Source organism: Acanthochromis polyacanthus, chromosome 9 (assembly GCF_021347895.1).
Source record: "Acanthochromis polyacanthus isolate Apoly-LR-REF ecotype Palm Island chromosome 9, KAUST_Apoly_ChrSc, whole genome shotgun sequence".
NCBI lineage: Eukaryota > Metazoa > Chordata > Actinopteri > Pomacentridae > Acanthochromis > Acanthochromis polyacanthus.
Genome location: NC_067121.1, coordinates 21,971,592 through 21,995,490, shown reverse-complemented (window position 1 = coordinate 21,995,490; position 23,899 = coordinate 21,971,592). Strand labels below are relative to the sequence as shown.

Below are 23,899 nucleotides of genomic sequence, written 5' to 3'. Positions count from 1 at the left end.
CTGAATGCTAATTTCCATACAGACACAGAAACATCTCCTCCAGGAATCCAGTGATCTCAATTTATATGTTTTGAATTAAGAAAACATGTCTCATAATTACACTTATAACACAAACAATGGTATTATCTAATTTAAAAGTTAAATGTTTATACCTGTTTGAGCTGCAAATATTCAACCAGTGTATTTTTTTCTTTATGTACAGCACAGTTAATGTATCTTTATCCCTGGCACAGTCCCAGACTTCTATAAAAGAGTGCGGCGCCTTTGAATCAGTCCGCTACTGTGATACAAGAGCAGGTATTGAAACAACAAAAATGTTAACTCCAAGAAAAAGTTTTGCCGCATTAAAGTCACATAGGAGCCACATTAGCATGTGAAAAGAATAAACAGGAGCATTCTCAGTTACACACTCCACCTGGCTGCAAACCAACGTCCTTGTCAGAAGTCCACCCACCGCACTGGCTAACACTGAAAGACCTCCTGGGGACCGCAGTGACCATTCACTCGGTTCTCTCTTTTTCCCATGCACCTGTGACTGTTTTTGTGTTTGCTATTTTTTGCTTTGTCTTTTTCTGGCAACACTGTATCATCGGAGACACACTTTCCCTCAAAAGGAATTCTCCTGCCCAACAATGTGGTTTGTTTGTTCACCGGATATGGCAGGCCAGAGAGTCAAATGGAAAAAAAAAACTAAAAAAAAAAAAAAAAAAACAAGTCACCACAGTAATAATTAAAATTGCCACAAGAAAAAAAAAGCTGAGAGGCACAGTAGTATGAATGGACTTGAAATAAGAAAATAAGGTACTTTTACCAACTGGTTTCTTGCCGAGTTGGGGGGCTTCACAGGTGCAGTTGGACAGGCTCTCCTCCTTACTCTCCTCGGACGGCTCATCCGGCTTCTCCATGGTCCTGGACCTTAGAGAGCTGCTTTTCCATTTTCCAAAGGACTTTGCCACAATCGCTTTGTCCGCTCCTTTCATTGTTTTCTGTAAAACACATTTACAGCATGACTTCCCAGGTTTATCCCTCTTGTGAGCCATCTGCCCCCTTTTTTGGCTCTCAATAAACCTGGGCTCATCTTTCCCAAACCCAAAGTAAGAGAGAATTAGGGCATTGTGTGCATATGCATTCTCTTAAGCATTCCAGAAAATTTCCTGATTGCCCTGGCATCTTTTTTAGAGAGCGCTTGGACATTGTTTTTCTCCTGACATTTTGCAATCCTGTGTGGAGAGAGTGCTACTGATTGAAACAGTATAAAACAATACTTTGCAAAGTACCCACACAGTAAACAGTAGATGGAAACTGAAAAAAACAAACATGTTTTCACATTTAATCCAACTTAAAGGAAATAAAAATAGCACATTATGCCCTAATTGAGTGCTGTACCGTCCGCAAATACTGTTACAAGGCCGATCAGGATTAGCAGTGGAACATACCTAGTTATCTATTTCTGAGTGCCAAGACTGCTAGCAGTGGGCAACTAAATTTCAAAAGCTGGCAAATCCAGTTGTCTCCTAAATACAGAAAGTACTTAAATCCAGAGCTAACAGAAGAAAAAGACGGATAAAGGGTGCTCTGCATATCACCGAAAAGCTTGTGCACTTTTCAGAATCACTGGCTAGGTTAAACAAATATGCTAAGTAGAGATCAAAACAATCCTTTGATCTGCAGCCTAGTTTCCAGAGGAATGGCTTGGCTGTTGTTGTAAATAACTTGTATAAATCTATATACCATTTGCCTTCAGGTAATATCAAAAGTGCCAGGGATTCACAGGCAAATACCTTGTGGTTAGGAAATAGATCAGATAAAAGCATATAAATATTTCAGCAACACGGCACCCTGTCATTTCCCGTATTAAAGCTGAGGTTTTTAACCCCATATGATCATTTTACTTATTTCGTTCTAGCATACAGACATGAATGAGGAACATCTGATTACAAAAAATACTTTCTACCCCTTTCTATTTTGTAGTTAGGAAAAATGCTCCTACCTCCAGCATGCCATTCAGGTCAAACACAATGTAAAACATTGTGCTAAACTTCATACAAAAGAGGCTTGAAGAATCAGAATGCAGAAGCTATGCAACTTGCTGACTAACTTTGCCCTCTGTTTTGATCGGGCACACAAAGAAAAACGCTGTCCATTCAAAACAGACAGCATAACTCTTTTCAGAGAGGGGGGACCGTGAACAAACGAGGCCATGTCCTGAGCTGCAGTCAGTTTCCCGTCAGGCCTGCACAGTGCACGGTGAGGGCCGCAGGGACTGGGACCGGCTGACACCACTCTAACAGGCAACAGAACTACTTTTGTACACACTATCATCCTCTGGAGCTTTTTTCCCCCTCTTTTATCCCCAAATTGGACAAATGTGCCTTTTGGTTTACAGCTTGCTCTACCTCAGCCCCTTTGGTCATGCTTCAGAGACATGTTGACAATTTTAACAAAGCAATATTTTTGCAATATAATTTTATAGCAAGATTATACAGTTTAAACAGCTGGATATCAATGATAAAACACAGCACATAGCTAACAGCAATATTTAAATTTAAATTAGTCACATACATAAAAATATATTTTTATAAAACAAAGAATTCAATTTGCTACCACTGCAAAAACACAGAATCTACAAATTAAACAGAAAAACAATAATTGTTGTGCTACTATAGCTTATTTGAATTTAATCCTGTGCTAGTCAATTGGTGTTTGGATTTCTGATGCTAACTGGGTCACACAGGCTTGCTAACTAGCTAACTCAGCTAGCTTACTTAAACTGAACTTTGTCAGCTCAAGAATGGCTATAGCTTAACCATACCTGATATGTCGAGTAAAACTTGACAAATGAGAACAAAGTCAGAGAAAAACATTTTTAAATGTACATGTATCATGGATAAAACAAACAGCTAGGAAATGTTGAAACAGCAGCTTTGCTCAGGGCTGAACTAGCTAATGTAGCAAATAATGATAGCAGACCGAGATGTTTATTTAATGTATCGCCAAAAGTTAGTTAAGAACATACTGACCTTCAAGAATGGCTGTTCAAATGACAAGATATTTACACCTTTTAGAAAATTATCTTTGCCCTTAAAAAATGCATTATTATCCCATGGTGAACCTTTTTTTTTCAAACCCCGCTATGTCAATGCTAACAGGCTACATGAACAATATAGCTAATAACTTGTTCAGATGTAGATCCTTTAACTGTTTATCAAATGTTCAAACTTTGTGTGATCTGTTAAGAGTGTTATAATGTCTGCGTTTGCAATATAAACTATTTCTGAGAATGTCATTATGTCAGCTCAAAAAAACAGAAGCCCAGAGCTTACACTAATACACCTTACTGATTTTTGGTCTAACTGTGAAGCCTGGAAATTTGGCAAAACTGTATTTTTGAAATAGCTGGTTTGTAATAAATTACAAGAGCAAGTTTATTTGGAAGCACTCACTCTATATCAGCTTTTCAAATCCCACATTCAAAACATGTTTCTTGAAGAACATAACCAATTTAAATAAATTAATCGTTCTTTTTCTGTTATGTGTGAATATTGTACATTCACTGTGTGTTTCACGTGCTGTGTGGATATGTGTTACCTGCTCTGAGGGGGCTAGCGGCTTTTATAGCGGTTAAATGAAATGACTATCAAGAATCACAGTGAGATTAGTAAAATTTAGACAGACATGAACCTTCAAAAAGCAAACATTGCATAATTTCATTACTACACACTATTTTTACACCTGAGGAGAGTTTTAAATCCTAAAAAACTCCTCTTAGGTGTTTAAAGGATATCATGGGAGCTTTATTGAGCTCCTCCAGAGTCCTGGAAAAGCAATTTTGAGAGAGAACAGAATGTACCATATTCTTGACCCGTCTGCCTCAGATGCTTGCTGTATATGGAACTGAATACTGGACGTGAATTGTATCATTCTCTGTGTCAACTTGTTAGATGGCAGTTGCTGTAGTGGAGTGGTGAGAGCGGCACATATGCATTATAGGAGAAAATTGTGAAATGACAGATTCCGGGTGTGATACTGAGGGAATGACTAACTAATAGGAGGGGTGCTCCAGGCTGTTAGCTTTGAAAAGCAGTTTGCACATTACTTTATCTTGTCAATCAGATTCCTGGAATGGAAGAGGTGACTGATAACTTGAATTAATTATTTTCTTATTGCATGCATGTGTTAATTCATGTTAATTTATGTCCCTTACAGGCCCAAGCCAGAATATCCAGAGTAAAGCGCCACCTCTGGCACCCAGATCACCACACCACTCTCTTTGCATATATTTATATCAAATGAAAGACTTTTTTTAATCCTGTTGGAACAAGGACTGACTGCCAAATTTGATTTTAAAATGTACTTTTAAGCTGTTCATGGTTTCCGTTCAACAACTGAACAACACGGAGCAGTATTTATGGCTATGATGGGATTTGAAAGTTACAGATTATTTTTTCTAAGCAAATCCTACTCCTTAAACCATAGCCCCATCCTTAAAGAAGAGATAAATAATACAGCATACGGTCAGCGCTAAGAAGGCATACCTTCCACATTCTCTATTTTTGTACGTAGTAAATTTTATTCATTTTAATGATGTACTTCATTATACAAAGCAAGGTCTCCATTAATGACCGTAGCTTTTTGACTGTATCTGAACAAAAACACGAGCAGCAGCAATTCTGTGCAATGCACAGAGCATACTTTAAACAATTGCACTTCATTGAACATCTTTAAACATTCTGACAAATTTAACTTCCCCTGAACATAGAGGATAAGAGGAAAAACATTTCTCTGATGAGAACAGAAACAGCAAGAAGTTCTAACAAGGAAAAGCCTGCCAGGTGGCGAACTGGCTGCACCAACAGAACGCACAATCTGTCTGCTTCTCCTTCCAAACCATTGACAGCTGCCATCACCAGCCTTGCACACTCGCACTCAGTGGCTCCTCAGCTCCCTGCCCATCCCTCTTTAGTGTTTCCTGCTAACCTCAGAGACAGGGTCACCTGGCCCCCTAGTTGCCCGTCTGTGGGGCCCTGCTGGCCCCCTGGAGACCTGCCTGCATGGGGATGCATGGCTAACAGAGGTCTAGCAAATCCTCTTTAATATGCAAACCAAGGGGCTATTCCTTTGACCTGAGACCATAGCTTTTTTAACAGTGAAATCCAAAAATATTCAAGTGATGTACAACGATGAGAATTGATGAACGGTTTTTGATCTGCCGCTTATTTGATATTACGCATTATCACAGACAAACAGCACCATATTCAGGTTGTCTTCAGTCAGGGAGGACATTTCAGTTTAATCAAAGTCGTGCTGCAAGATGGAAGACTGTTTTCTCCAACATATCTGAAAAAAAATAATAACCCACAGTTTTGCCATTCTTGTTAAATTGGAACAGCATTTTTCCACTGGGTAAAACCTAAGCACACAGATGCACAGAGGCTAAAGTGAAGAGTGTTCCACAAAGCTAGCATTGCAACTGGGCTAAAAATAAAACCTGGCAAAGTTATTCTGATCCCTTATTGGTCCCATAGTTTGATTTCACATTTAGCATTTGCATTCCCCTCCGCATAAACATTTCATTCTTCCCCTCCTGCAGTACAATGAGACTTGAGTGACTTTGGCAGCAGATTTTGGATCGGTGCTCCTGAATCCACCAGTGTATGTTATCAGCAGGTAAACAAGCTTTCGAACAAAGCCATAATGGAACTGCAAGCGGCATAAAGAGGCTCATCTCAAAAGCTATACAGCCCATCAAAGCTGGTGTCATTTCCTCAACACTGCACTGCAGCTGGAAAATGCATGGCTGTTAGTTACAGTTTAAATCGCCTGTCTATTTTCAGACACTTCAGAACTATTTGTATTGATTATTTACTTGTCAGTAAGCAGCCAGATTACCAAAATAAGACAACAGATTTCAATGTTTACTGGATTCTTCTCCGTTTTGTTCTGTGGTAGGAAATCAAAAACTGTGTCATGCACTAAATTAAGGGGATTTGCACTATAGGGTATTTGAATAATTATTTTTCTTCTGAAAATGAAATAGTTCTGTCTATATTTGGAAGGATTACTGATGGCATTGAACTTAATGTGAAAATAATTTGCCCTTTAAATACGTAGTTAAGCTATATCCTACACTTTCTGCTCACCAGATGCAATCTTGTTAACCACACGCCTGGATGCTTGTCACCAAACTTTCCACACATTTGCCTTTTGGGTACGGCTCAGATGCACAACTAAACCTACGCACTCTCCTCCCAGTGAGTGGAGAAGCCTCAAAGCTTCCCTTTCATATGCTGCATTATCTCTATGGCGGTAATTATCCATAAAACTATGCCATCAGATGGTTATGATTTCCAATATGAACCCAATAAATGTGTTTAAATTTGAATTATCATATTTATGTGGATATGTGTTACTAATAGTGATTATGTTTGTCATGTGGGTAGAAAATCAACCATCTTTATGCTGCACATTCTCACATATTTCTCAGACATTTCATCACACATTTAATCTGCCCCTGTCTAAGATTTTCTACTGAACCTGTAGTCAAGGCAGAGGGGGGACAATACCGGATGAGATTATGAAGCATGTCTGTTAAAGCATGTCTGTTTGATCATCATTCTGTTTAGGTGAAGTTCTCTACTTGGTCTCTTCAGTCTCTGACAGCAGATATATAACCTAATCTCTTTCCCTAACCCTTTTCTTAGGAATGAATAGGGTGGAAATGTGATGGCATTAAGTCGATTTACTCCTTGGTTTGCAGTTTCAGCCTTAATGCCTCTTGGCTCTTCTTCAACGCACTCGTTCCATTTAGATTTCGAAAATATAAATGTTATGTTAAGGCTTTCCTATTTATTTTCATTTATCCATCATTTGAAGTTCATGCATATATTTCCTCTACAAATAATGCTTGTTTATTTGCAGCACCATCTATCTAGTATAGCGTCAGAGATATTGGAAAATCGAATGCAACTTGTGTATTATCTTCAAATGCAGAATATATCAGGAACAAAGGCGCGAGATCTTAGACTGTATGACGTTCTTTGTGACTCGTCTTTGACATCGTTTTGATATTTCACATTTACTCATCTAAACCTTAATTTAGTGCACCCAGCATATGTTGACATGCAGAGAAAAGCGGTTATCATGTGTCTTTGAATTTCAGCTGATGGCATTTGGAAGCTGTATTAATATACCTGTCCGTTTACAATTACTGCATTGTATTTGTGATGAATCTCTGCTCATGCGCATAAAACTAAGTTCGTGTTAACTTTTTTGCATGCCAGAGATAAAAGCGTGTTGAGCTTTTGCTTAAAAAGAAATTGCTAATATTTGTTTAGGTGGATGAATGTATTTCAAAAGACAGTAACCTCATTTCACTGTTAACATTTGTTCAAAAGAAATATCAAATCTTTCTTCTTAAATGTCCTTATGAGTTGCAAAAGGAAATTTAAAATGTATGTGTGATAGTCTTTTTGATTTAAACCGGTTATTAGAGTAAAATTTGGCTATAAGAACACCTCAACTCAGACAATCGCCCTGATGAACTAATCTACAAAATTAAAGAAAGAATATTACTCTTGAAATCACATTTTTATTTCTAATAAAATGCTTTTAAACAATTTCATCTAATTTTATTATTTGCCTGTGTATACTTATTTATGTATATATGTGTGCAATACATATGCAACTGCTTCTTCTAATAGGTGAAATACCACAAAACAAAAACAAAGACTCACACAAGTTCCAAAGCATGCTGCTCAACAACAGCCAATTTTATGATTCACAACTGAACACAAGTAGTCAAATATTGTAGAAAGAAGTCTGACAGCAAGTCAAAGGCAGTTTTAATGGTGGAACTAGCAAGAGACTACACATGGCAATGTTAAATCCCATTCAGCCTGATGAGAGTGACTCCCAGCAGCACTGAGCTCAGTGGGGGGTTGTAAACATTTACACTAAGAGCCTGTCCAGTGCACATGGTTGGTGCTTGCCAGCCACCTCGGTATCGAATGTTGTGTTGCATATTTTGTCATTCAGGCCTGTCCCGAAATTGTAGGAATCACACCATCAATTTATGAAGGAGCCATCCAAATGTGACAACAGGCTTATGCTAAATGGAGAAAATAGAGCTAAACATTGTTAAAACACCCCTAGACCCACATGGTAGAGAGTGCTCGGCGGAGAGCTGCTATGCTCCCCGCTGTGAACTGGGAAAGTGATGTTGGTGGGCTTCCTTCTCCATGAGGGCCGCATCGTTCTTGGGCCCCGATTTGAAGCCTTTTTGAAGTCTGTTTTCTGCAGCAGTGTGCCAACATTAATGTTTCCACAAAAGCAAAAATGCTAAATCAAATGAATACACTATACTGTGCTATTCCACGTTGACTCCTGAATCCCCTAGAAAATTATAAAAGCATCATTATGAAAGCTATTTACTCTATATGCCCTAAAAGCTTGTGTATTTTTTTGTGTTTTTGTCTCATACAAAATAGTCCGAATAATATGTCTTTTTTTCATTAATACACAAAATGTTCATTGGGAGCAAGTGAACAAGTCTTGGTGAAAAAAAAAAAAAAGCAATTCTGCTGCTGTAATAAACAAGTTTTTGTCCATGAACCACAAAAATGTAAAACCTGTGCATGAATGTATTGTAAGAGTGAGCCTATTTGCATTGCTTCCATTTCTTATAATCAAATATAATTCCCAAATAAAAATTAAAAACAAGCTGACAAAAAAAACTCTTGGCCATGAAAAACAGCTGAATGCGTCTGGGATCAATCCTTTATTGTTTCAAAACTCTATCTTTAACAATACAGTCATTTATTGTTACATGTGATTTGATGGGTAATATACAATGTCGTCCGATAATGAAACACAGTCACAAAGTATTCCTTTCTACATATCAATATTCTATGATAGTGAGAAGTTTGTGCTGATATATTTACTTAGTTCTGACAGCTCAGTTAACTTCCCTTTTCAAATCAACAAAAGCATTGTTTTTGAAAGTGCATTTCAAGGATTGCAAAGACGACTGTTTCCATCAGTCAGTCATAATGTACATTTCAGTATTGACAGAGGGCCATACTGCTTTGTGAGTAACAAACAGCATTAACTACGTTTCCAACTACAACATTTATCTGGATAAGTAAATCAAAGAAAACATATCAATATGCATGCCATGAACATTCCTCCATAAACATTTATAATAAATGTATATTTTTATTTAATTATGCTGATAATGACACGGTATTTTCCACAAAAGGACAAATGCTGATAATGAGAACTAATATTTAACATCCAAATCTTGTTCAATTTCACACACAGGTCAAATGGCATAATGCCACAGTGTATAGGGCAGTGCCCTAATAAGGTTAATAGCATTTGGTCCACAATAACAAATCTGGGTTTAAAGAAAACAAAAATGTGATAGCAGGTGGGATTTTGAACTGAAACGCAAAATAGCATGACGATGATGATGATTTTAATTCTTTCCATTTTTAAGGTCTTTCGATTTTCAAGTTATGAATTATGATGTGAAGTTTCTGTTCAAAAATTAAACAATATAAATATACATTTTAGCTCATTACTTGGCTATTATACTTTTCTGTTCCACGGAACAGCTTTCACTCTGTAGAATTTGGTTCCTAAAGGAACCTTGAACCTGTTCTGGGCCTGGAAAAGAAAAGGAGAAAACAAAGAGTTTTGAGAGAGAGAAATAAGGTTCAGACTGCTTACATAATTGTAACAACATTACTGACATTACTACAATTGACTTGAAAAATGAAACAAATCCTTACTCAGTGTGGGAATTGTTACAAAATATAAATGAGACTTCCAGGCCCACACTTGTATATATAACAAAATGACTTATGTACTTAAATATCTATGCATTTGAAAATATGAGCTTAAAATATTTTAGAACTTTCACGTACCTTTTTTGCCTGGCAATATTCCTTTTCCATCACCTTTCCAAGTACCCACGGCCGTCTTGAGGTCCCTGATGCTAAACAACAAAACAAATCACCTCGTTAGGCAGTGAACACTCAGGAAACCACTGATGAATAATTGTGTGTGCAACATAAAGCTTCTTAAGAAACGGTAGCAAAAATAAAGCATAAAAGAAATTGTGTTTAAGGACCCATGTACAGATTGCATTTATTTGGTTATTTTATAAATCCACCCCAAAGCTAGCAGGTCACTGTCATTGATACATCTTTTTTTCATTATTAGTAAATCACAAAACAAATCCCAACACTACAGCTCTCATCGTGATCTCAGACGGTTTGGTGAGGCTGACCTGGTTTGAGGTCCAGTGCAGTGAGAGACTCTGAGTGGAGGAAGTAGAGGGTGGGTCCGACTGTGAACAGCACGTAGTTGTCATGCCTTTCATCCAGGATGATTAGAACCAAATCGCCTACCTGGAAACTGAAACATCAAAAGATAGGCAGAGACAAAGGGATGATGACACTCGGTTCTGCAAACTGATAATAAAAATGAAAACACATTAATGGTAATTATATAATAATGTGTATAATTATACCAAATGTAATGATGATCACAGTTTCAACTGCTAATAAAAATGCTAAAAATCCCATCAGCAAGGACATGTTAAGGCCGTGTGTAATTTTTGATTCACTTACTCTCTGATGGCGATTTTGTCTGAATGCCGTGACGACACAGACGACATGCTTTGAGACATCTACAAAGAAAAGGATTAGAGCGACGTGACTCGTGGTACACAGAAAAGTTAACTGTACTGACTACAACTGACTTTCCATGGGATTTATTTTAACATTTGTGGGATTGAGGATTTGGAAATTACAGGTTTAGTAATTAGTATTATTACCTTTACCCACTGACAGTGTTATGTTAAAATCTAATTCTCGCTGTCAGAATTGACTAAAAGAACCACAAGAGCATAATCTTAACATTTATATTAATATATATGTTTATGCTTCAGTAACATTCATCACTTTGCACATTCTAATGACACTCTTGGTAAAAAACAAATTTCTACTTTGGCCTCCTATGTCAGAATTTTACTCTTTGATGCTACTGCCACCTCGTGGTGAAAATGTTACATAGCCTACAGTTATAATAATCAACTGACCAGTCTCTGACTGAGGCGCTTGTTTTCTTCTTCCTTCATGTGTAAAGTCTGAAACATATATTAGATGTATTAAACAAATAAAGACATACAAAAACAAAGCTTTCTGTTCTAGCAAATGCACTAACATAGATGCAGTATGTATACTCACCCTCTCAAGTAAGATTATCCGCTGTTTCTCCTCTGACATCATATTATCACTACAACAACAAAAAGACAGATTAAAAACGGTCAGCTGTATGCAGCATATTAAAACATTAAGACAACTGTATCATACGGTCTTCTAGCAGGTTTTAATGGAAATAAAAGAAAACTTACACTGTCTGATCCTAGTCTGCCTTCCTTCCACTGTCAAATGTCCCTTTTGTCCATCCATAGTTTACACAATAGGCTCCTTCTTCAATAACGCAAAAGTCTGTTTCTCTGGCTGGCAATCAGTTACATAAAATCCTAACAAACCTTACACTGTTTATAAATGGAGCCTCCTTCAGGGCTGATCTGCTACATATAAATTTTAGACCAACACGAGAAAACAAAATCCAAGTATCACAGTCATGGGTGCGCACAAAAATGAAAAGAACTGGTCATGAAAGTGGCGAAGCATTTCAGATACTGAAGAGTATCTCACTGCTTGTACCAGTATGTCTTTGCATAAAAATATTTAAATTCTGAGTCCTAGTAATTCAGATTACACAGCTGAACAGTTTTAACTGTTAAGAAAGACTGTGTGCATCCTATCTACATCACTTGTCCTCCATGTTCACTGTCAAAATTCTCTGACCTAAAAAAAGGGTTCTGAAGCATGTGTTACTCAACAGGTTTCCAATGTAACATTTGCCAGGCTTAAAGCACAGGCCTTAAGCAGGTTGACACTATGCATGTAAATGTGTTGTTCTCCCCAGTGACTTGGTTTCATGTGCATGTAAACACGGAACTGTAAATTATATAATGTGACAACACAATCACTGGGACATATCTCACACTGTAAACAACACAATGTTTATTGTAGAGTAGACGCTTACTGGACTGTCACCATGCTGGCTTCCACTGCTGAATCAACATGTTCGTCATCTCGAATGGCTGCCACAGAGGCCAGTCTGTCGGTTTCAGCCAGGGGCTCAGAAGAACAAGCCTCAGAAACAGGCAGAGCTCTCGCTGTTGCACCAGCCTCTGTGACCTCGTGAGCTGAGGGGTTTGAGGCAAAGAAGGCAGAGGACACCAGTGCGGTGCTGCGCATGCGGTTAAGCTCTTCTTCCAAGTGTTTCTTTTCCTGCATCACGCTAGCTCGGTCCTCAGACAGTGTCTCTATCAGAGCTGCAATACGTTAAGATAAATAAGAAACACTGACAGACACAACATGCTTAAATATGCATAGAGGTTTTGAAACCTTTCTTTGACAAAAAAAAAGTATGTTTTTAAAATGAGTAACATGCTTTAAAACACAACCTGCACCACTGGTTGCTAGACATATTTAACGAGATACCAAAAATACATATTAGACTTAAAAAAAATCCACACTTTTCATTAATCACTCAGTATGAATAATACAGCACTCACCTTTGTCCTTCTCTTGCTGTTGAGTGACTTTCCGCAACTTCTCTGTGAGCTCGCTGATGATCTGCTCCTTCTTCAGCTTTTCTCGGGTCAGAACAGTGTTGAAATTTGTCTGGACAAAAACAAAATAATAGTTTTGAACTTTAACAAGCTAAACAACTAGTTTGACGATCGCACAAAAGTCACAAAAAAGCACAAAGGGTGCTTTTTTACCTGCTAAGTTCTATGGATCCAGATCAGTCTGCAATCATAGGAGTTCCTGTATTATATCGGTCTCCATCTTCCTGAGACCCAGCCCATTCATTTCTGTCCTCTGTACTGGATATTTGCTTTTGTTCTATATCTTTTGACTCATTTGAGCTACCTTGCCGAATCTTGATGTGTTCAAATAGAGGACATCTTGGCCTTTCCAAGGGTATCTTGGGACTGGGTGGGAAAATGGGAACTTTGTTTTCATGCTGAGACAAAATGGAGACTGCAGCAAAACTCACCAGCCAGGAAAAGAGAAAAGTTAAGTCAAATATTGTTACGATATCGTTGTTTTACTTGTGGTAATCATATATTTTCTTGTTTATGAACCCGTCAGGAATTATAAATTGGGGTCAGACTTTGGTTAAACTTTTGGTCAGCAGAAATAATAGTCCCTTAATGAATGTCAACTGTTGTGGACATGAGAACGATTTAATATATTTTCTATTCAAAGTAAATAAGGTAATAAACACATAGTTGTTTCTAACTACATTTCATTCAACTTCTTAAATTTGACATTACTGTTTTTTAATTTAGTTTCTTAAAGTTTCATTAGAAAATGGGTCGTTTTTAGAAAATTTTAAATTGTGACTTGTTGGTTTAGCTCCAAAAAGGCAGGAAATAACAGAATCTCAGGAGGTCACCTCTTCGCTATGTATTATATCTGTCAATAAATAAGCAAAACTGAAGCAGAATTATATGATCCCAACTGTTACATTAAACAGGTAACTAAATCTGGCATTTTCTGTGCAGAACAGCACTCTTACCAGATTAAACTCTGAAGGCAGTGCACCAGAGAAAGGTCTGATGTCTCCACAACAGGAATGCATAGCAAACAGTGTAAACACTAAATTATGCAATACAAATCATATGGCAGAGTATAGAGGAAAAGTGAGAGGAAAACCTTTCTGCCTTCCATTTTGTGTAGAGCAATCAGGAAGACCAAGATTAAGGCCAGCATAGAAAACAATGGATTTGTTGAATAACTGAATTAAAAGATTGATCTGCAGAGATGAAAGGCTCAACTTCAAACAAATGAAACCGCCTGTGCAGCATCTACTAAAAATGAAATGTTTCGCAAAGTACACATTACTTAAGCTATGAAGGAGGGTGCAGGACAGAGAGGGCTGATGTTTCAACAACAGAAATGCAAAAACATCTGTAAACACTGAGTCCCTTAATCCAAATCATATGGCAGAGTAAAACTTTTCTGCTGTCCCTTTGACTTCCTTTGGTGTAAAGCGATCGGAGAGGACAATGTTAGGGCCAGCACAGAAAAAAAAATGATTTGCTGGATAAATTCATTAAAAGACTGATCTGTAAAGGTGCGACTTAAAATAAAACTCAGTCAGTAGTACAAAAGAATAAATGTTTCACTGGGTAAGTACTAACTGCTGTATTGAAGTGCTCAGTTTAACATTCACTATGCAGCAAATGTAGTTAGGAAAGCATTCACATCTCCCTACATACACTGACAGTTTATTTGGCCCACCTGGCTAAAATGAAATGCATTTAATACAACAGTCCCAGCTATGCGCCCTACTCTCATGAAGGTTAAAGAGATGCTGATTAAATTTTATAGGCATTTTGGGGGCTGTTGTTTATGGTGCTGTGGAAGTGTATTGCCTTATCCTGATTAGTGTGTGTGCACAAAGCAAACAGCTCTATCAGATGTAAGCTTGGAACTTCAGTACTGCTCATGTTTCAAGCAGTCTACAGATTAACATTATTACTAGGAAGAATATAGCATCAATTAAAACAACTGTAATTTCCTTTACAATAAAAAAAAAAGGTTTAGTTATTACTCCACATCAACATCTAAAGTACAGCACCATAAAATATTGCTTACAGCCCAAATACAAACCTGCTGTTCTGCGATTAGAGATGTCTTGAGGTTCTGTATCTCCTCATTCTTCTTCTTCTCCAAGAGCTCCATCTGCATCTGCAGGGAAGCCCTCTCCTGCTGCAGGCGCTCTTGTAGTGCCGAGTCTAGAGACAGAGGTGCCCCGGCATCTGCACGCCCCTCAGCGTGCAGCGACAACCCCTTGTCACTGAAAGCCACACAGTAAACTTTAATTCTGGCAAAGGAATTATGTAATAATGGCGAGCAAATACACATACAGGAAAAACATAATAGTTTATTGACATTGTTCACATAACCAACCCTAGATTTTCTTTTAGTGTGTAGTTCTATATGTAAACTGCTTAGATCTGGGAAAACCATCAACTACAGTCAGGTTCTGTAACTTGAAAAACAGATACACCAATACCGGATTTCTATTTGTGATATTTTTATGACTAAGATAAAAAAATAAAAAATCACCTTTCTGAGGACCGGCTCTCATGAAGCTCATTTTCAAGTTGTCTGATTTTGTCTGACAGTCTTTTCTCCATCTCCTCCTTCTGCTGCGCCAACTCTTTAAAGGCATCTGGTGTTGCAGCCTTAGCGACCTCTTCTTTTTCAGCTGCACGTCTGTCCTGCTCTAGTTTTTTGGAGAGCAGGTCATTTTCTGCCTGCAAACTGCTGATAACAGTCCTCAGCTCCTGCTCCAGCTCTTGGAAACTCCTCAACTGCTTTTCTTTCTCTTCACTGAATGCAGCCACTTTCTGATCTAATTCTTCTTTAACTTTCTGCTGCTGCTCAGCATGGGTTTTCTCAGCATCCTGGGCTTGCTGTTGCAGAGAGGAGAGCTTGCTGCGCAACAAAATAGTCTCCTCATCGTGCCTGTCCACCAGCTCTGAAATGCAGTGGTCCTTCTCAATCCTCATGAGAGTCCTCAGCTCTGCTAGGTCCACTTCGTACTCCTCATTTTTTGCATGAAGCTTTTTTTTTATATTTGCCAGCTCTTCACTAAGAACTTTGGTCTCAGCCTCTACCTGGGACTTCACAGCCTCCGCTTGCTGCATCTTGGTTTCTTCTAATAAGAGCTTCACCTCATCTGTCTCTGACTCTTTGAGGGCTAGCTCCACTTCTAGTTTGCATCGGAGTTCTGCAAGCTGAGTAATCCGAGCCTCCAAGTCCTTGACTTGGTTGTCCTTCTCTCTAATAGCAGTAGCATGGTGATCAGCTGCCTCACTCATCTTTGCACTATTTTCAGCAGCAAGATGTTTCAGGGCCTCCTGGTTATCCTTGGTGAGGGCCTCCACTTCTGACTTGTGTTCCTCCTTCATTCTGTCCTCCAACTCCTTCAGATGGCACTGTGCAACAGCTTCCAACTCCTGACGGATCTTCTGCTGACAACGTTCAATCTCAAAGTGCAGATTCTCGAGCTGGCTGGTCATGGAGTCCCTTGAAGCTGATAGCGTCTTGATCTCTTCAGTTTGATCACTGATAATCTGCTCCAGGTTTTTCATCCTGTCAGTCTGATTACTCTCCGTTTCAACCCATCGTTCTTTCTCACTTTCATACTGACTAAGTTCTTTCTCTTTGCGCTCCATAAGCCCCTCCAGCTCCAACATTGCACGCTGGACATCTCTGACAATATTCTGGTTTACTTGGTTTTCCTCTGTTAGTGTCTGAATCTGCTTCTCAAGTTCTTGCCGAAGGGTCAGAAGCTCACTTTGGTGCTGCTCCTTTAATTCCAGTTCACGGGTCTGGCAGATGTTGCCCACAATATTGTTCACCTCTGTAGTCATACTGCACAGAACAAAGCCAAAGTCGTGTTGTTCTTTTAATACTAGGCCTCGTAAGTGGTAGAGGTCATCCTTTACACTTCTTAAGTTGGAATGGGACTCCTCTGCGGCACACCGATACTTCTCAATAACTTGTTTGAGAACAGTGATCCTTGAGTTCTCCCTCTCGAGTGTCGTGGTATCCTGCATTCGCTTGTTGTCAATAGCATTAATGACTGAGGAGTACAGTGACTCCACCATCATTTCAGGGCTTGTGGGGTCACTGATAGGGTTTGGAGAGGTCAAGTTCCCTTCAATCACAAACTCATTGACAGCAGACATGAAGTCAGATTCAGGACTCTCTGCTAGAGAATCTAGGTCAAGGGATCCCTGCTGCAGAACTGGATCCATATTCGGATGGCCAATAGTTTCAAAGTCAAATGTTTGTGCATCAATACTGTCTGGGGATAGGTCCTCTAGAGGAGCAGGGACAGGAACATGTAGAGGCTGGCAGCTGGGTCCCTGAAGGCTAAGAGAGGGAGGCGTTTTGGACGACATCGGCGTTGTGGTCCCAGGTATGCTTTCAGACTGTGGTGTGAACGCAGTTGATCTCTGGGCGCTCTGACTATAAGATGCCTAGAAAGACAGAACGCAATTACATGCAAGACCAAACAAATAGCTCATTCAACCTGGAGTTTAACCTAAACATAAGTAACAAAAGCAAAATTATACTATGTATAATAACCACCGTGGGTTTGGGATGAACCAAAATTACTACTGCTAATTTTGACCATCAATAGAAAAAGAAGAAGAAAAGTCAATTTGACAAAGTTATGCCTTCAGCATATATTTTTACCAGCCACAATTGCAAAGAATTATGATCGGTATCAATAAAAAGTAGTAAATAAAGATGCCATTACCCTTTGTTCACTTAGCAGGTCAGTTATAGTTTGAGACATCTCGTCCATACTCTGTGCAGCTTGGACCAGCTGCTGAAGTGCCCCTACATGACGATGCAAGGGCTCAAAGTCACACATGGTAGGGACCCTGCAGAAAAAAAAAATATTGGGAATACAATAAAAGAATAATAAAAACCATGTTGTGAGTATTTTTGTACAAGCAGACTACATCACAGGTCTTCACCTTGCCATTTTTAAGAGATGATAGTTTTATTTAGGCCAGTTTTCACACCAAAATATCAAATTTCAGTGTTTTAGAAAAACTGCACTTAGGTCTTTAATACTGAATTCTTAAAGGCATTTGAAATAAAACTGCTGAAATTGACTAGCATGTTTATGTGACAGGCAGGTTCATATGTAAAACCATGTAAATGATATGAGGACGATAACTTACATAAGGAAAGGCTGCACCTCTACAGGACAACATGATTTCAAGTACTGAAGATCCTCAAGCGAGATGTCTGGGAGTTCATCATCAAATCTTCTGGGCTTTCGGGTCTATAAGCAATAATGAATGAAGAGAGCATAGATTCCATGAAATACAGTGAAAAATACTGATACACATGGCAAAACAATCTTGGCCAAAAAGGTCGCACAACTTACACAAAATGATGTTGGAGGCCATGAATCGAGTCCTCTAAACAACCGGTTTCGGAGGAAGGACTTTCCTGAATAGACAGAAAATAAATAAATAGGTCTAGGTTGAAGTTTTTTTCCAAAGGCACATTTTATTCTGCTGCAATGACTCAAATGTCATCAGCTGAGTTTTTCGAAGAACACTTACTAAAGAGTTTCCCAAAGGATTCCCTTTTGAACTTCTCTGCCTCATACAGTCGTTTCCCATCCTTCACAAGTGCATAGGCCCACTGAAAAGATGATCAAAATGAGTTAACGCAAAATCACCCTATAAAGGAATAATTGTGTTTCTCGCAAAATCTGCTGTGGTGAGCTGGTGGCAGTCCTGAGTGTTGTCTTTAATGTTATTTAAATTCCAAATAAAGAAATCTTAACTTAAGGGTACATTATTAAAGACACTTTTGAAATAAAATAGAAGGAGAAGGCAAAGAAATGGAACATGGGTTGCTTCCCGTTGCAACAACTACAGCACCCCCCTCTCCCCCACCTCCCAAAAAAGCTAAAAGAAGCTGAAAGAAGACAAATATAAGCATTCAGTTGTTGGCTTCCAACTTTTCCCACACTGAGTGTATTTAGACACATCCATATATAAAATCAGGACTGTAGGCATTATCAGTTGGGGCTAATATGTACGCAGCTGTTGTTGGCAACAACTCACAGAGCTCATAAAGTTTTTGTGCAGCCACCAATAACATAAATTTAAAAAGAAAACATTACACTTCTAGTTCTTCATGTACCTGTGTAAGAGGATGTTTCCCCCAAACATAGAAGCAATGGAAGACAAAATATATTAACCCTAAAAGGAATTGAAACCACCTATTTAGAGCTGAATATGCTCTCAGTGCTTAACACACCCTAAAGCTTCATATTAAAAGATGTAAAAGAGCTTCTGCCTTTGTATCATTATATGTGAATGCATGGCTAGTGTCCAGAAATGACTTTTAGCACTGACCTCTCTGTAGTGGCGCATAAACATTTTTCTTCTGACGACTTCGACAACTGCCAAGCAGTACATCTGGGGCACAGTACTGAGGGCCTCGACCACCCTCACTCTTTCTATCAGCTCTGTCAGAAGTCTGAGCAGAGCCTGAAGCTTCTCCCCATCCTGGTCTGCATGAAGCATCACGTAGCAGCACCATCTAAAAATCATCAAACACCATTAAAATTGCAAACATGATTGCCTGGATGATGCGATTAAAAAAAACAAACAAACAATAAAACTACATTTAATAGAACAGGTCGCAATTAAGAGTATATATGAGAGAAGAAGTGGTTTTCAGTTATACTTCAGTCTGACTTGAAGGTTGTTTGCAAGTTCTTGTTTGGCAGTGGTGCACTTCTTTTTAATGTCTAGCAGCTTCCTGTGGTTGTTCAGCATGATCATCAGCTGGTTGGTGTGACTCAAACACAAGTCAGGCAGAACAGACGTATCCTTCAGGTTTTCAGCCCGTTTCTGATTGGCCAAAAATCCCTGCAGGCAATGACATGTAAGCACAATGTATAAAAAGATGGAAATGGAGGCTGTCATTTAACAGCATTTATCTCAACATACCTGAGCAAGTTCTTTCTGCTCATTCACCAACTTCTTGCAGCTTGCAATCATTTGGTCTAGAGCATACAACCTGTCCTCAAGCCCTTTGATGGCCTTCATGTTTTGATTATCTAGCTTGGCAATTGTGTCACGACAATCTGCCAGGAAGGGCTGAATGATCCGTGGGTCAAGCTGAAAGATACAAGATCTCAATAAAGCTCCATTTTTTTCGGCACAATTTGTCACTGCAAATTTAGAACATTACTTTGACACATCTACTCATACATCAATGACTCACCCTATTGATGGAGTCAAAGCATTTCCTTACAACAGATTCCACATCATTGGGTCTGTCTTGTACGTTGATCCAGTCTAATAGTGTCACATTGAATGAGGACAGGTTGGCGAGCTCGGGAGTGTCATCATCCAACAGAGCAGCTCTCAGCCCACCACTGTCAGTCATTTCATTTGTTTCCTGGTCTCCAGCTGCCTCACATGTGGCTGTCCCCGAAGCACAGAAAGATGTGGATAACTTGGAGGGCATCTGTGCTTCTCCAGTGCAGAGCACAGAGTCAGTGGATTTTTCTTCTTCTGTCTCATCTGAATCCTTTTCTGGGGTTGAACTGGACTTTTCCATGCTCTCTCTGTAACTGTGTCTTGTCAAACATTCCAGCAGAGGTATCCTGGCCATCACTGCTACCGCTGTCCCTAACCTGCAATCATATGAAATGGTTAATTAAAACTTCATATTCAGTGTCTTATTTATCCATTTCAGATTCACATCTATTGGACAGGATCAGAAAACTGCCAAGTATCACATCCTTAGTAGCAACACTTACTTTGAAAGTTTAACTTTAATTTCCTCCAAATCGTGTTGATAGTTTGTGTATGCACTGTTGAATTTCATGAGCAACTTCTGATAAGACAACGTGCAGTCGTCCAGATTAGCCATAATAGCAGCCCAGCCTTGGTGTTGAAGGTGTTCATCATGAACCAAACGTTCACAGAAAGAGCAAAGTTTGTTGGCAACTTCAAACATTTCCTAGAGAGGTTCAAAAAGATGCCATAAGGTCAATGTCAGAGGAATTTAACAGGAGATCCATAATATTGAATTAGTTACAGTGATTTTACATTACAACTGAGGTGTGCATCATGTAAAAATGTAATAATAAAAAAAAAAACTACCAGAGCAAGTTGTGTTCGTGAGGCAACAGTGTGAAAGACGGCTGGCATCAGTAGAGACTCCTCCACCTTAACCTGAATCTCACTCTCTATTGAGAAGGTGGTTTTGGGGATCGTTGGATCCCGGTCAGACAGGATCATCTCTTTGTTGAACAGGAATATGGGGTTGGTTTCCTAAACATCAACAGTAAGCGCAGAGTAATCACAATGTTATATATGCAATCTGAATACATTTAAAGAAAATAAAAAATGCACAAACAAATTGTTGAAACTTACAGTGCCAGCACTGTAGCTGCAGACGCGTCTCTCTGCAGCCATACATTCCCCTCCATTGACAACAAGGACTTGATGTTGAATTGCAATCTTATATTTGGCTTGGATGGCATGTTTGAGCTCTAGCACACTGAGACAAAGTAAAAAATTCTTTAGGTCACTATAAACTGCAATCACTGACCATGTCCTTTGATTAAGAGCGGTAACTTATCACTTTCTTACGTTTGGACAGCAAGGTCAGTGTCAAATGTCAAAGTGCTGCCATTGTTGACCTGGAACACATACAACTTCATGTTGAATCTCCCAGAGTTCTTTGCACTTGCCTGTCTTGTTCATTTAGTCGCTGACCAACCCCCTGCAATAGGAAAACACACACACACAAACATGACAGCTGATAGTTAATTCTTTCTTGATGTCATTAAATAAATTCTAGTAGGTGGTTTTGCTGCAATTTACTTAAAGCACAACGCCAAAAGCATATTTGATTAATACTACTTAAGCTTTTTTCCACCTTAAACACAGGCTATAATTATATGAAGGGTGGTATAATCCCAGTTTGGAATTTTTTGTCTGTTGAACAATGAGTAAAGGAGCTGAGTCACTGTGTCATTGAGTTAGAATACTGTCAAGTTTGTAACGTCGAAATAGTTCTCTAATACTTTGGTTTAATTTATAACAAAGCCAATCTTCTGACACTGTTTGGAGGAGCAGACAGTAAGTATTAGTAGACGTTTATCTGGAGAACGGCAAGGCAGAAGGCTTCACTGTCGAAATGCCAAGTTAAAGATGTATTGAAACACAGTTAGCGACAATTTACCACTACTTGTTAGCTATTGTGCTCATGACAACATAAAACACCTAACCTCCTGTCTCAGACTGTGAACGTTGATGTGCTAACTACCGTTAATAACGTTAGCCGTGTGAATGTCTGCGAATCTCGCAGCTTCCATGTTTACCACAGTACGGATGGTTGTAGTTTCTGTTTTTAGGACTGAGCACACTCAGTCGTTGTTACTAACCTCGAGGCCTCCATTTAGTCATGATTACAGTGCCAAAGAAGTAGTCAACAGCACATGCTAGCAGGTTAGCTAGTCAATAATAACCTGCTAACTGGCTATTAGCTAAAACAGCTGTGAGGCTAGCGCAGGATAGCATTTTCTAACGTCGATGAATTTGACAAATGCAATAACATGATCTACACTGGCCAACGTCCCATGTTTGAACGTACATTAGCATGAGGATTAGATTTTACACAGAATTAAACAAATTATTCACTTGGTCTTACCTCACTTTGCTCGCATCTCCCTGTTCTTGGTCTAGGTCCTCACCTAGGCGGCTTGGCTAGCTAACAAGCTAGCACCTAAGCTAGCTAGCTAACTCGTTTTAGCTTGGCATACATAGAGCTAGCTTAGCAAGAGCCTTAGCTAACGTTAGCCAGACTAGACTAGATTAGACTAGAATTACTGACAGTCATGATTAATTGCACAGAATAAACATACTCCTGTGAAATAAATTTCTAATTTGGCAAACTCCAGCCGGGATGGTGTAACACACGGATTGAACCACCAGTTGTTTTTCTCAGATAGCTAACTACGCTAGCACCCTCTCAGTAGCTCGGGCTGTTTTGTTGTTGTCATCTGCTGATGTGCAGTACGTGAACGATCCACTCAACAGAGATCCAACTGAGAGCGTAGCAGAGGACTTGCAAGCTAGGCTAACCTACTACAGTTAGATTTTTAAATATCTTTTTTAATATACTTCGTGTCAAATTTTTACCTTTACCCGCGGTCAAAACGTTTGATTATTTTAGCAGTCTATGTTGAAGATGAAAACAAAATGATATAACCTGAATTAAATGGACTTTTTGTATCACTACTTGGTGCTACTACTTGTGCATGTTTACTTTTTTCCATTTAAATGCTACTGTGAAAGGAATTGTAAGACTTTTGCTATTCTGCTTCATTCTTTAGCTTTAGTAGCATACAGACAAAGCAAAGTCTGTTAAATTTTATGCATTTTAAAAATGTTTGTTAATACAGTTCTTATTTTTGCTTGTTTGCTTTCGAACAACATGCTTTTCACACGAGATGAAGTTGGTTCACAAAAGAACCTGAATTAGTAACTGATACGACCATTTTTCCCATGTTGTTTTTCATACTGTTTAATTCAACACTCTTAAATTGACAATAGACCATTAAAAGACATTGATTTAAGCGGACTCAGTAAAGTTAAGGAATACTTAAAGATGCGTATATTACCGAACGGGCTCAAAGAATATGCTCGTCGACCAGCGTTGTATTTCCCATCAGTGTTTGCGTTCGTCACTGTACTTTTCCAGGTGTATTCTGGGAAAATAACAGAAAAAAAAACGCTGTCGAGTGTTTTGCTGCAACATGAGAAGGGGTGTGGTTAATGTAAGGCTGCAGAGTGTGGATGATCCTATTTTGCTGCAGAGAGGAGGTAGTTTGGGGGATTGTATTCGATCTGCTGGAAATTCATTAAAACTTTGTATTACCCTCGTATAGACTTGATATAACATGTTTTATATATATTCTATATTGGGCACAGTTTTGGTGGGTGAATACAAAACAGCTGAAGAAGGGAAGCAACAAAGATTAAAATAAACATTGATAAATAAATGCACTTGTACAAAGTTACAACAGAAAGTTGCATTTTATTTTTTATAATGTAAGTCAATTTTTTAAAAAGCACAAAAGCAAAGACAATAGCTACTGCTTCTGAAAATCTTTGACATCCAGCCAAAGATATACAAAAAAGAAAAAGACAAAAAAATCAGTTGTG

General features: G+C 38.8%; 2 protein-coding genes across 4 annotated transcripts in view; both read right to left on the bottom strand.

Moving 5' to 3' along the window:
* The window catches only part of st18 (ST18 C2H2C-type zinc finger transcription factor), a 41,891-nt gene extending 39,738 nt beyond the window's left edge, over positions 1-2,153 (bottom strand). Inside the window, 2 exon segments of the mRNA XM_051953675.1 lie at positions 812-986; positions 1,991-2,153. Coding sequence (XP_051809635.1) covers positions 812-986; positions 1,991-2,044 — 229 coding nt within the window. The 5' untranslated portion in view covers positions 2,045-2,153.
* Positions 2,154-8,757: 6,604 nt separating this feature from the next.
* Positions 8,758-23,444, bottom strand: rb1cc1 (RB1-inducible coiled-coil 1). 3 transcript variants are annotated; one of them, XM_051953259.1, is made up of 23 exons: positions 23,356-23,444; positions 21,320-21,452; positions 21,101-21,227; positions 20,828-20,998; positions 20,482-20,684; positions 19,941-20,355; positions 19,664-19,834; positions 19,398-19,582; positions 19,064-19,250; positions 18,260-18,341; positions 18,079-18,143; positions 17,870-17,973; positions 17,437-17,563; positions 15,228-17,152; positions 14,769-14,955; positions 12,659-12,767; positions 12,124-12,415; positions 11,253-11,301; positions 11,105-11,152; positions 10,635-10,693; positions 10,292-10,419; positions 9,927-9,997; positions 8,758-9,666 (listed from the first exon to the last, which is right to left on the bottom strand). In XM_051953259.1, the coding sequence occupies exons 2-23, from the start codon at positions 21,388-21,390 to the stop codon at positions 9,589-9,591; spliced, it is 4,854 nt and encodes a 1,617-aa protein (XP_051809219.1). In that variant the 5' UTR covers positions 21,391-21,452; positions 23,356-23,444; the 3' UTR covers positions 8,758-9,588. The 3 variants fall into 3 exon arrangements, with proteins under 3 accessions (XP_051809219.1, XP_022050164.2, XP_022050165.2); XM_022194472.2 differs by lacking the exon at positions 23,356-23,444 and adding an exon at positions 22,383-22,759; XM_022194473.2 differs by lacking the exons at positions 11,105-11,152; positions 23,356-23,444 and adding an exon at positions 22,383-22,759.
* Between the last annotated feature and the right edge of the window lie 455 nt (positions 23,445-23,899).

Excerpts from the sequence above, each read along its gene's own strand:
- rb1cc1 (XM_051953259.1), bottom strand. The coding sequence starts at position 21,390 with ATGAAGTTGTATGTGTTCCAGGTCAACAATGGCAGCACTTTGACATTT. Across the intron at positions 19,583-19,663 it reads AGCAGAAAGAACTTGCTCAG|GGATTTTTGGCCAATCAGAA; the intron begins GTATGTTGAGAT and ends CATTGCCTGCAG. Across the intron at positions 17,153-17,436 it reads ACCTGCTAAGTGAACAAAGG|GCATCTTATAGTCAGAGCGC; the intron begins GTAATGGCATCT and ends CTGTCTTTCTAG.